We start from the raw sequence: 13062 nt of genomic DNA, 5'->3' as shown, positions 1-13062 counted from the left end.
CTTATATCAAGTGACAGGCCCTGAATTTCTGGATTTCCATTGCCTGATGGTGGCAGACAATGGGCTGGTGTCATGAAAGCAAGAGGAGGGCAACATTCCCATCAACTGGATAAAACTGCCAAATTAGTGGCCTTGACTTTACCATGAAGCCCGCTGAGCAGCTGCTTTGAACAGCACGTTCCAGAAGAGTTGTGGGGTGCGGCAGAGAGGGTTGACTGTGGCACAGCCAGCGGTAGAGCAACCTCTTCTCACGCACAAAGTCCTGGCATCTCCAATGCAAAGCACATGGTCGAAGATGATATCTGAACATGGTTGCCAGGGGCAGGTTGGGAAATTCCTGGGGATTTGTGGGTGAAGCCTGGGGAAGGTGGGGTTTGGGGAGGGGAGGGACCTCAGCAGATTATAGTGCCATTCAGTCCACCCTCCACGGTGGCCATTTTCTCCATGGAAACTGACCTCTAGAGATCAGTTGTAATTCAAGGAGATCTTCTGGAAGTCGACCACTCTAGGTCTGCCTGGGACCCTGGATAGCCTCAGCTGGTCAATGAGGAAAATACTACCTTTGAAAGATTCACTGTGAGGCACCGTCACGCGCTTTCGCTCTAAGCTCCATCTCTATACATAATTTAAAATAAATTTCAGTGTGAAGCAGACAGGGGTTTGATTTCTAGTGTCAGCTGCTAAAATGAATGGAAAGAAAGGCATTTTCACAGGCAAAACTTAAATCACTTTTCCTCTTCTGTTCTCCCTCCCTCTTCATCTGTCTGTCACAGAGGAGAAGCATTTGTACTGAAAATGAATATTCTGGATAATGTAAGAGTTTACCTTCACATTATGGAGTCAATTGAATTTTAAAAAATTGGCCTTCGTATGTGAAAACATCCTGGTTTATAACATGGGAAATATCCAGTATGGGGGCAGGAGAGGCAGTAGGAGATCACACAGCTGCATTCACACATGATGGCATACCATTCCTGGAGGCTGCAGTTTGTTCAGGCCAACAGAATGCTGCTTTATGACAAACTATGTAGCAGTTACAGTAGGCCAAGGCTGAATTTCACTCTTGTTTTTAAATGAAACTTTGCATATTGATGACACATTTTTCCTATTTATGGATATTGGTGGCTTCTCTGCACATTGGTGGCTTCTCTTGTGTGAATATGCAGACCTCTGGTTTTAGGCAGCACAGGGAAGCCACCCCAAGAGCTTGTAAGGGTTAGACTGCAGCTCTCAGCTACTTTTAGCTGCTTGTGGAAAGTTGCTTGGTTCTTGACTGAAAACATGGACAACTACAAGTGTATGAAAGTTTGGGGGATACGTGTGTCTATATTGGTAGAAGGGAAACCATCTACGCCAGGTGTCACACTGTTTCCAAGCAGGAATCCTGCTTAATTTGCATTTTCCCAAGCTAAACATGGATTTGTAGATATGTCTGAGTCACAAGCCAAAGATACTGAACATTGTCAGCAATTGTGAAATATGCCTCCTTTCCTGAACTTTTCCTTCCCAGCACTGCCTGCAAAGATGTACAGATCTAGTAACATCATCAGTGATCCAGCTGACTGTGTGGCAATGTTATAGCATTCATCCATTCTGTTATTCCTGATTGGGTGGGATCACTCACCAGACTAAACCAATAAGACTAAACCAGGAGAATATACAGGACCAAAGATGCCCCTCCCTGGGAAAACAAGGGGTGTGGGTGACCACAGGTGACAATTTGCAATATCAAAATACTATTTGTGAGGCACTTCTAGTACACCAGAATTGTTAGTACAAAGCCAAAACAGTGCAAAGAAGCAAATATTGAGAACAGCCCTATTTTAAACACTTCATTGTTTAGCTCTGATGTGTGCTTGACAAAAAAGGATATATATGTAAGCAGCATATAAGTTATACCAGGTGGGCCTTCAAGTGCCCCATGCTCACTAAGCTTCATTTAGATTGGTGTAATGGTTACCCCCCCTAGCCTTATATCTCCTCTCTGCCATGAGTCTGTTTGGATGACGGAATGTGTGGCTTTGCTGGAGACTTATCAATTCCTCCCTGCCTTTCTAAATACATGCACGAAGGGAATGAAGGGTAGCAAGGACAAGGAAACTCTGACACCATTACAATATATTGCAAGGGATTTTTTAAGACAAGGGAGAAATTAGGGCAGTTGCTGAAATGTGTCATATGAAATGAAGGACTTGGGTTTATTGGAAGGTGTTTTCTGCCCAAAAGAGGCCTTATGTCTCCCAGCTCCTTTGCTACCACTGAGATCCAGTCCATCTCTTCAGCCCCTGCCCCCTTCCACACAATATCTCCACAATCAAACTGGATGTGTCCCAGGGCGAAGTCTAAAGGCCATCCCTCCCATCCCTCCTGTTTCCCTCCAGCCGCAAGAGGCCTAGTGGTAGTGACTGTTCATGTTGTTGATATGGGAGGTTGCCATGGCACTGAAGGGTGTTGACGGCTGTAGGCCATGGCTGGGGTACAGGGCCGGAGTAGAACCTGGCCAGTAGGAGAAACTGGTAGGGGTCACACCGGAGGCCATGATGTTGAGTTTGGAGATGCCAGAGAAAGGCAAGGGTGCCTGGAATTTGTAGAGGGTGTGGTCAGGCGTGGCTGGTTGGCAGACCTGTGCTAGGCCCTGGAAGTCGAACTTGTAGGCGTAGCGCTTGCCGTGCACCTTGGTCATGATGTTCTTGTCATAGTAGTAGCGTAGCGCCCGACTCAACTTATCATAGTTCATGTTGGGCTTGCTCTTGCGCTCGCCCCAGCGCCGTGCCACCTCATCGGGATCCAGCAGTTTGAACTCACCGTTGGTGCCCTCCCATGCAATGCAGTTGAGGTTTGCACGGTCTGAAAGCAGCTCCAGCAGAAACTGCCACAACTGAATCTGTCCACTGCCTGAAAAGTCATGAAACAAGCAATTAATCTGGGGCACCAAAGTCAGTGGCTAGCCCTGCTCTCCTGTGAAGCTTCTGTATATCAGATCAATCTGTTTATCCACCTAGCACTATTTGCTCTGAAGGCCAAAGTAGATGTTATGCTAAACCCAGTAGGTGTTCTGGCAACCTGATTCCTAGTTCCTCTTCCTGTTTGCACTTTGTAACACGTTCAGCAATTCCCTGTTTTAATGTCTCATCTTTTCGGCTGACACCGCTGGAAGCAGGGAGATACTGTAAATTGTGACCTCATAACATCAGGTAAGCTGTATGAGATCACGTTGATGATGTAGGGCTGGGGACAGGAATATGATTTGCCATTATTTTCCCATTCAGACACCCTTTTGCTGCAATGTATAGTTTGACCCTCACTGGGGCAGCCTTAAAACAATCTGCCTGAGACCTTGTAATAGGAGATGTCACTTACTGAGCCCATGACCCAAATGGTCCAAGCTAGACTGACTTCATCACATCTTGGAAATTAAGAAGCAAGTTCAACTTGGGTGGGAGGCCATCAAGGACGTCCACAGTCACTGCAAAAAGGTGGGCAATGGCAAACCGCCTCTGAACATCTCTTACCTTGAAAACCCTCTAGGCTTGCTGTAAGTTGACTTAAACTTGACAGCACTTTCCACCACCACATTATTAATCTATCCCCCCCACCACCACCACACACACACACACACACACACACACACACACACACTCACACACCCCACATCACTAGAGCTGGAAATCACAAAGGAAATAATTCCTAATAACATCTGGCTGAACAGCTAGTCTTGTGTCCCAGCATCCCTTCCTTCATAAATGATACAGTCCAATTTCACAATTTCAAAGTGCTGTAACACTTCGGGAGGGAAAGTTTAACCCATTCTTCAGTGTTTTCCCTACTCAAAATAGCCTAGATGCAAAATAGTTCTCTGCATGATTTCAAATGTCCAACCATGCATCTGGAATCCCATGAAGGAGGGAACCAAGAGGTGGTTTTCTGAGTATGTAAATGGCCACCAAAACCAGAATTTTCCCTCTTGGGGAAAACTGAAGTCACTTGAGCCACTGTTGAAGTCAACTACTGGGGCTACGGCTGATTCCGCATGAGCCACAAACAGCGGTGTGAAAACGGCATAAACCCTTCAACACCGTTTTAAACCCTTTTACACCGTTTTCACACCATTTTCACACTGTTGTTTTTGGCCCATGCAGAATCAGCCATAGTGAGAGGCATTTATAAAAATCTATATTTAAGGTTATGGTATATAAATATTTAAACCAGCCAATACAATTCACTCTTGGCTCAGCCATCAACTATAACAACCAGTTAAAATATATCGGCTGAGTCAGATGCTTGATCAGTTAAAAATCTTTAATTTATATCTCAGTCTCATCTTTAAAACACCAAAATGAACAATATTCCATCCATCAGCTCTGTCACATCTTAGTTGAATTCTCCACTGATAAGCACCAGAAATGACTGTGTATATACTGAAAACCAACACAAGAAATCGAATATAATACAATGTAATCTAATACTATAACATCACCATTATACACAGTTGGGCTGCCCCTGCATAGCTGTTCTATTTGTGAGGAAATCATGCCCCTGACAATTTGATTAAGCAGGCAATAATATTTTAGCAGGTTGGAGGATACCTTCTGCAAACATGGGAGTGGGAATGACATATTTAACCAGCAACCGACTGTTTAAAAAAAGGACAGGGAGGAAGCTCTATACAGAAAAAAAGATGTATCTACATTTTCCCCCCTTCAAAGTGTTTTGAGAGAAAACACTTTTTATTCTTTGAAGAGAGTTGTCACTATTTTAGGTTGATTAACTACTCTTGAGCTCAGTTTGTAGACAATAGTATATGCTTTCCTTTAAGCATTAAAAATATGCCCTATATAAAGGACACTGGACTGTGACTAGAAGATGTCTGAGACCTCTGCAATTCGAAGCCTTCTTAAGCACGAAAACAATAAGATCACCATATGATAGTGTTTAGACCAGTGGTTCTCAACCTTCCTAATGCCATGACCCTTTAATACAGTTTCTCATGTTGTGGTGACCCCCAACCCTAACATGTATCCATTTTACAGATGGAGAACACTGATGCAGAGGGTCTTAGGCGACCCCTGTGAAAGGGTTGTTCGATCCACAGTTTGAGAACCGCTGGTTTAGACCCTCTGGAACCAGTGAATTGAAGTGGAGCTCTGTGCCTTGTTGTGGTCAAGACTACTCTTTCAGATCCTCATACTTGCCAGGAGGCTGAAACCTTCAGCTTCAAGGAAGCACCTGCGCATTGGCAGGATCAGCACTGACACAGTTGACAAGTCAACCCTCTCTTTGGCAGTGACCCCACAACCCTCCCCCATCAGTCCCAGGGCTGAATGCTTCAAGAAGTAATGAGGAGCCCAAGTGTTGTACACAGAGGTATGGTAGGGATGGATGGGTGTTATTTGCACAGAGAAGCTTGCTTGGCTTGGGGGGGGGCTCCTCAAAAGGCTCAGGTCTTTGGTTCCAGTGTTTTCTGAAGGCGGAACCTCCTACTGTGGGGATGAATATTAAGTGCTCTCTCTGGCTTGCTCTCTGCGTGCATTTCCTGTTATCTTCAACAGAAGGGAGGCAGGAGAAACTCCAAGGGCAAACACTCACAAAGACGTACAGAGAAGCTATAATCTTCCAGGCGTCATAAGGCAAACAAGATGGGAGAATTTAAAATGCCCCCCAGACGGCCAGGAAATCGATGGGAGTGACTGATAATAAAGAGCGGCTTTAAAATTTCCCCTCCCGCTGCTGCCTGATTGAGCTATTATCTGGGCCGAGACTGTTAACGAGGAAGGCTTGCATTTAGGAGCCACGAAAGAACCCCCATCGGTCAACGTTCCCTCAGTGGCGGTGAGGGGGCTCCCTCTTGATCACACGGGGCTTCCTATCCGGCTGAGCCCCCTTCCTCCATCTCCACCAGCTCTCTTCCATCTCCACCAGCTCTCTAGATGGGACATAGATGGCTGCCACTGACCTGCAGGGGTCAAACCAAATCTAGTCAAAAGTCATATAATATCTGCATCTGGAGCTCAAAACACAGGGTAGATTGTGCCTCCTGCTCAAATCCAATCAAGGCCCGAAGTGGCCTTTCTTTCCTCTCCTAGGCCCCTTCTGCACATGCAGAACAATGCACTTTCAATCCACTTTCAATCCACTTTGCAGCTGGATTTTACTGTGCAGAATAGCAAAATCCACTCACAGGCTAGCCCTGACCTGGATAGCCCCAGGCTGACCTGGTCTGGCCAGATCTATGAAGCTAAGTAGAGTCAGCCCTGGTGAATGTTTGGATGGGCAACCTTCTTAAAACAGCTGGGCCATTTTCAAGGTTCTGGTTTTAACCTTTAAGGCCTTGAGCAGTCTTGTCTCGGAGGTGAACCTTTTGGGAATCCCTGGCCCAAAAGTCCCCGGGCTGGCCTCCAGAGGGCCAGGGCTTTTTCAGTCCTGGCCCCAACCTGGTGGAACAAGCTCCCCCTAGAGATCAGGGCCCTGCGGGATCTAAATCAGTTCCGCAAGGCCTGGTAGATGGAGCTGTTCTGACTGGCCTTTCCATTGTGCCAGGAACCATAAAGTTTGATCATGGCCTCTTGTGGGTCTAGAACAGGGGTAGGGAACCTGCGGCTCTCCAGATGTTCAGGAACTACAATTGGCCATGCTGAGTAAGAATTTGATAGAATTGTAGTTCCCTGAACATCTGGAGAGCCATGGGTTCCCTTACCCCTGGTTTAGAACAGAACTCCGTGGCTTCTCCAGACGTTCAGGAACTACACTGGCCATGCTGGTAGGGCTTTATGGAATTGTGTGTCCCCTGAACATCTGGAGAGCCGCAGGTTCCTTACCCCTGGTCTAGAAAGAGAAGCTAACATCTGGGTTTTACAGTTTTTTAAAAATTTAACATGTTTTATTGTTATTGTAGTTACGTTTATTGGGTTAAATGTATTTTATTGTGGTAGCCTGACAGCAACACTCACTCACACACACACACAAACACACACATACACACACAAACTGGAGATTATTGTGATGGGGGGGGGGGCTTCTCCAACTCCAGCATTAGTGCGGTCAGTGTTTTATCCCCATCTCATAAGAATGCTCACGGGGACACCTTGACCTGCGGAAGAAAAGCTAGGTGTCCACCTGAGCCATTTTATCGCGTCCGGGAGCGTAAAACCGGCTGTCTTCGTGCAGCGAGTGCAGGCAAAACCACGCGCCCATTTGCGGCCACTCCGGCATTCTTGGTCTTGTTAGATTTTTTTTTAAGTGTCGGCGGTGGGGGGGGGGGGGGGGGGATAGTTCGGCCCAAGATGTTACAGCTCCTTCTAAGGCCGACACTCTCGCGTCTTGTACTGAAGAAGCCTGAAGATCAAAACCTCAAACGCCTCCAATTCCCTCTTCGCGCCCCTCCCCCCGCCCCGCTCCCGTTAATAGTTGTGGAGATCTCGAGAGCTGGCGGGCTGTTTTGTGTTATTTTAAGTCGTCCCAAATTGGTCGTTTTTTGCCTTTAGGGGGAAATTAAAAAAAAACTTTCCGGGGGCGGGAGGAGGGGGAAGCCACAAAATGCAACAGCCTGCAGATCAGTTGCCGGAAGTGCCTTTCCCTTCCATCGGAGCCGTCCAAAGTGCTTCGGAGGGGCGCTGGATCGGGTCATTCACCTCCCATGAATCTCAAGGAGGGCGCAGGACCCCGGGCCACTGGGCGGTCCCAATTCTGCTGCTGTCCTGCTAAGCAGAAGGGGAGGGTTGCCTGACAAAGTCAGATTTCGGGCTTTTTTGTATTTTATTGTCGAAGGCTTTCATGGCCGGATTCAACTGGTTGTGGTGGGTTTCCTGGGCTGTGTGGCCGTGGTCTGGTGGATCTTGTTCTCGCCTGCATCTGTGGCTGGCATCTTCAGAGGTGTATCACAGAGAGAAGTCTGGACACAGTATGTAACACACTTCCCTCTGTGATACACCTCTGAAGATGCCAGCCACAGATGCAGGGGCGAAACGTTAGGAACAAGATCCACCAGACCACGGCCACACAGGCCGGAAAACCCACCACAACCACTGGTTTCCATTGTTCATAGAGACCATGCCAGTCATTGCCGTGCTGAAATTATAAGTCTGAGTAACCCAGCTAGATGAGTCCTGATGGGGAGCAACCGAGGACAGCCGGAGAAAAATGTGTTTTGGGTGTGTGAGAGTGCGTGCCTGTTTGTTTTTTAATGAAGGAAAGTTGTGACTCCCTTTCTATTCCGAGAATGCTCGAGGCCCCTGACAGAAAGTAAATTAGAACAGAAATCGAGTAAACGAGCTCTTTCCGGGTATTGAGGAGGCTACATTATTATAAACAGGAAGCATCACTGAGCCAGTGGCATGCAGACCCCGCCAGATTTCGTATTCGTCCCGCGAGTCAGTTCACACGCGTTGCTGATAACGTGTCACTGGCTTTCTTGCAGCTTGAAAGTGTGCACTGTTAAATGTTTTGAAATGTGTAACATTGGGAAGATCTCTCTGTGTGTTTGACTGAAATGATGGTTGTTTCTGGCAGGCATGCCATTCCCCGGGAGGCTGCGCACCTTGATAAACCTGCGAGTGTAAACTTGGCTATTGGAAAGAACCGCAACCCCAAAGTCAGGAGAAGCCCTAACCCCTCTCTAGCCGAAAGCCCCTTCTTCTGTTTCTGGCCTTCCGCAAATGCAAAATAATGCGTTTTCAAACCACTTTCACAACTGTTTGCAAGTGGATTTTGCCATTCCCCACAGCTTCAAAGAGCACTGAAAGCAGTTTGAAAGTGCATTATTCTGCATGTGCGGAATGAGCCATCTGATAAACGGGTGTAGTAACTTCCAGCAGATAACTGCCTATGACAGAGGACTGAGATGGGGAAGAGGAATAGAGAACTGGCTATCCCCCTTAGGGCTGCTGGTAGTGGGGGTGGGGCTGGGGGTCGCGTGTGTGCGAATCTTCCCCTCGCCCAAACAGAAAACCAGCACAACCAGGAGTGGGCTGCGGCAGAACCTCCCCTGGGCGAGTTCTTCACCGCATCGGCTCCTGTTTGTTTGATTTGAATTGGAGTTCCGCTCCTATCCAAAAAGGAAATTTCAAACTGGATCCTGTACCGGGTGCGCGGCGGACTCGAACTACAGTCGAGGGGAGCTCCATCAAGACTGTTGTCGGTGAGGGAGACAAGTGCTCTAGTTGGGGGGGGGGGGGCAGATGCTCCCCCCCCCGCATTACCTGACCTGCTCATCCCGATTGGTCAGCTCCTCAATCCACTGATGGCACTAAATCTGTCCGCACCCCTGAAACGACCGAGGCTTCCCTGCAGAGACACCCCCCCCCCGCCGCCGCCCGCGCGCCGTTTAAGATCAGCGGCTCCACCGAGGGTTTTAAGGCTGAGGACAGGGATCGCATCAGGGCTCCTGGGTGAACCGGGAGTGCTGCCAGACAGTCACTCAGGAGGGGCAGGGAGGTGTGTATGGGTAGATTCACTTGTTGGAGGTTTCCAGCAAGCAGGACCCTTCGCAAAGTAGCTCAACTGTAGCAAGTAAACCAGGAGCATTAATTTGATGGCTGGCGACTCTCAGACCCAGAGATCTTGTCGCAACTGGTGAAGGCGCTGTTGTTGGTTACCTTTTCCTGAGGTTAAGGGGGGGTGGGGGGGTGAGGGAGAGAACTATATAAAAACGGCAGAAACGACCTTTAGAAATGCGGGTTTTTATTTGCAGCTAAATCTGAAAATAACAGTTTATTTATTTCTTATATTTATACCCCGCCATCCCCGAAGGGCTCATGAAGCAGCGATCGCAGGATCTTTTTAAAAAAATCACGGGGGGGTGCAGTCTTTCTCGTGAAGTCCTCCTGGATAGTTTTTAATGAAGGATTCCCAGGTTTATTTATTCGTGTTGAAATTGGGAAAACAGAGGAATGACATTTCAGCGCACGCAGTAAGTTGGCTCCCCCACCGAAGAAGCTCTTTCGTCTTCTAGCTTTTTCTGCGAGCGCAGGAGGGACCGACCCACGCGAGGCTGGCCGTGGGCGCACCCTCTGGGCACAGGAAAGAGGGGCCGGGCAAAGGGGACTGGGACCGCAACAGGGCTCCAGTTGAATTGCTGGTTTCACAGATACTTTTAAAACATTTATTTTACAGGTCTGTGAAACTGGTTCGCCTCCCGGAGACCCAGCATTACGAGGAACGACGGCGTGGGGGGCGTGCGCGCGTGCCCGCTAAGTGCCATCCAGTCGCAGCCGACTTGAAGCGGCCCTTCGCGGTTTTCCTGGGGAAGGACGGGCAGAGGTCGGTCGCCCGTCCTCTGCATCGCGACCTCCGTCTTTCTTGCTGGTCTCCCATCCCCAGAGGAGCCAGGCAGGGCAGACTCCGCAGAGCTTCTGACCTCGGAAGAGAGTCGGCCAGCCTGGGCCAGCCAGGTACAAACACTGAAATAAACGAAAGAAACGCATCCCCCTTGCCTCGTCTGGCCTTTAGATTAACAGGACCGAACGTGTTCAGCTCCGGGCCACCGTGGAGGGAACCACTTGCCTTGTGGGTTGCACCCCGCTTGGACCAGGTCCCTTCCGCACAAGCAGAATAATGCACTTTCAATCCACTTGCAAACAAGTGCGAAAGTGGATTGAAAGTGCATTATTCCGCATGTGCGGAAGGGGTCAGGCTGACCTCAGTAACCTGAACGGCAAAGATTATATCCTCAAAGACAGTCCCGCCTCATTTGCTTGGCGCAGACCTCGCTTGCCAGCCTCACCGGGGCAGGGGAGGAAGGGCGACTGCGGTGAGCGGGAGCGGATCGGGGCCAAACCAAAGCGCAGCAAGGAAAGCGACCGCCCTTTTTTTCTAGCCAGCGCGGTGGGACGGCGGGAGGCTCAGAGGAGCGCAGGAGAAGCCGGTCCTGGACCAGCAAGTTTCCCAGTCTGTGCAGCCACATGAGCGGCGCGATCTGAAACCGGCCGACTCCGCATCCGAGTCCAGTCCATTCAATGCAGGAAAGTGTTTTGAAGAGGACGTCTAATCTTGAGGGCGTCTGGGAAGCCCGCGCCCTTCCAAGCGACCTAACTGCTAAGCGGGAAGTTCCAACGGTACCCTACCCCCTTCCCCAATAAAAGCGTTATTTTTGATTTTTATTAATAAGCCGGACTCGTGATAGCCTTACAGGAAATGCAGGATATAAATAATTAAACTCTTCAATCCACATTTTCCCAGCACTAAAAAAAAAAAAAAGTCGAATACTGCGAGACCACTTTTTTTTTGCGCAAAGTAATAGCGCTAAGGATCGAGTCCTACCCTGGAGAAGCCAGTAGGGGATCGGGATCGCGGGGGGAGGGCATTTTTCACCACCGCTTTATTGGGGCGTTTCGTTCTTGGCAAACGAGACCGGCCTAGGCACAGGTTTTTCCCTGCAAAAACAATGTGGTCCCCAACAACAAAACGAAGCAACCCCCCCCCCCCCTTCAATTTTAAAACTGCAGCCTGCATGGGGCGGATGGCGGATTCCTTCTGGCTGCGCCAGTCCCAGATCCCAGATGGCAGAAGAGAATCCGCTGGGCGAGGCGGATTCAAATGTCAGACTTCGGCTGACCGGGCACTGATGCCTCACACTGCCCCAAGTTGCCTGGTAGATCCCCCCCCCCCCAGGAAAAAGCCTGGAAATTGATGGCCCCTTTTAAGCAGCCCACCTGGAAGTCTCGTCACCCACCCCCCCTCCACAAAAAAAGCTTCTCGGCGACGGCTGGAGAGCGCCCCTCGCTTACCTTTTTGCACCCCTGGCCCCAGGGAGCCCCACGCTTGGTTTTTGCCTTCTTTGAACAAAGTCTCCCCGACCGGGTCTGCAAGGAAGAACGGGAAGAAAAGGGGAGAAGGAGAGAAACTGTGATGATCAGTGCCCGCCCAGCCAGCGGCCCCCTGGGCAGTTTGAAGGGAGAGGGACCAGCAGCTCCCTCTGCCAAGCCAGCCTCCTGGTGCCTCGAGGTCCCCCCTCTCGCCATCCTCTGCCGCTCCGCGCCTCTCCCTCTCCCCACCAGCGGCAAGCCACTATACAGTCAGGAAACGCGTCCAGGAAAAGGAAATCCGACTTCCGACGGGAGCCGTCGGGGCCGCTTTAAATAAGAAGGCGAGCAGAAGCTTTGCGCGTCTGCCCAGGAAGAGCGCAACGAAGAGCGACTAAGAGAGCGATCCGGGATGAGGAAACGGGAGAGAAGTCTTTTTTCGGAGGTGGGAGGGGAAAGCGAGAGGGCGAGGGATCTGGTCTGGGCGGAAATGGACCGCAGCCCCCTTCCCCCGAAGGCGGCGGCGAGGCTCCGGCGCTTGGCCAGGTCCCAATCCTGAGAAGCGCGACGGGGCCCCCGGGGCGTCGGTCCCCGTCCTACCTGGCAGGTACATGTTGAGCAGCAGGGTCCGGGCCAAGCCGCGTCTCATGGCAGCTCTGCGCGCACCCGGCGCCCGCGGCGGCTATTATCGCCTCTTCGCCTGGGGAAGATGCTGGTGGTGACTCTGTATTCCGATTCCCACCAGCGGAGGCAGGACGGGGAAGGGGGGCGCGGCAGTCTCCAGGCAACGGGCGAGGGGCGCAGGGCCCGGGCGCCGGCAATTTCCTCTGCGCTTTAATTAAAGGCGCGGCGCTCGCGCTTATCGCCCCATCGGACTTTAATAAAGTTTCCCCCGTTAAAGATCATCGTTTCTATGGAGAGCGCCAGCCGCGACCGCCCGCCGCATTTTCCGCCTCCTTAACTCTTTGCAAACAGGCAGCGCCCGCCCGCCCGCCTCGCTTCTGCTCCAGCGCCTCTGAGCCAACAAGGAAACGACCCACCCGCCGGGGCCGAAGCCCCTAATGGGCCTTTAACCTGAAAGAGATGCGCCCTGCCCTGCCCTGGCCCAGCTCGACGGTCAGCCCGCCCAGCTCCAGAGGCCGCCGCCACCACCGCCGGAAAGCTGGCCCAGGTTTGGGCAAGGGGAAGCCGAGCGCAGGATCAGGCCCCGAGGGCGCCGTCGACGCCAGCAGCAGCAGCCCGTTCCCAGGTGGTCCAGCTCCAGGCTTTCGGAGAAGCGGCAAGCGGGGCAAAGCAGGAACGCCCCAGCTAGAGAGGGATAGAACTA

The 13062-nt window shown here is 50.6% G+C and overlaps 1 protein-coding gene across 1 annotated transcript; it reads right to left on the bottom strand.

Moving 5' to 3' along the window:
- Positions 1 to 1088: 1088 nt before the first annotated feature.
- FEV (FEV transcription factor, ETS family member) lies at positions 1089 to 12508 on the bottom strand. The gene is made up of 3 exons (XM_048485596.1): positions 12336 to 12508; positions 11721 to 11795; positions 1089 to 2895 (listed from the first exon to the last, which is right to left on the bottom strand). The coding sequence occupies exons 1-3, from the start codon at positions 12382 to 12384 to the stop codon at positions 2393 to 2395; spliced, it is 627 nt and encodes a 208-aa protein (XP_048341553.1). The 5' UTR covers positions 12385 to 12508; the 3' UTR covers positions 1089 to 2392.
- Positions 12509 to 13062: the final 554 nt, after the last annotated feature.

Source organism: Sphaerodactylus townsendi, linkage group LG02 (genome assembly GCF_021028975.2).
Source record: "Sphaerodactylus townsendi isolate TG3544 linkage group LG02, MPM_Stown_v2.3, whole genome shotgun sequence".
Classification (NCBI taxonomy): domain Eukaryota; kingdom Metazoa; phylum Chordata; class Lepidosauria; order Squamata; family Sphaerodactylidae; genus Sphaerodactylus; species Sphaerodactylus townsendi.
The sequence above is the reverse complement of the archived record's forward strand: the minus strand, read 5'-3'. Positions and strand labels throughout refer to the sequence as shown.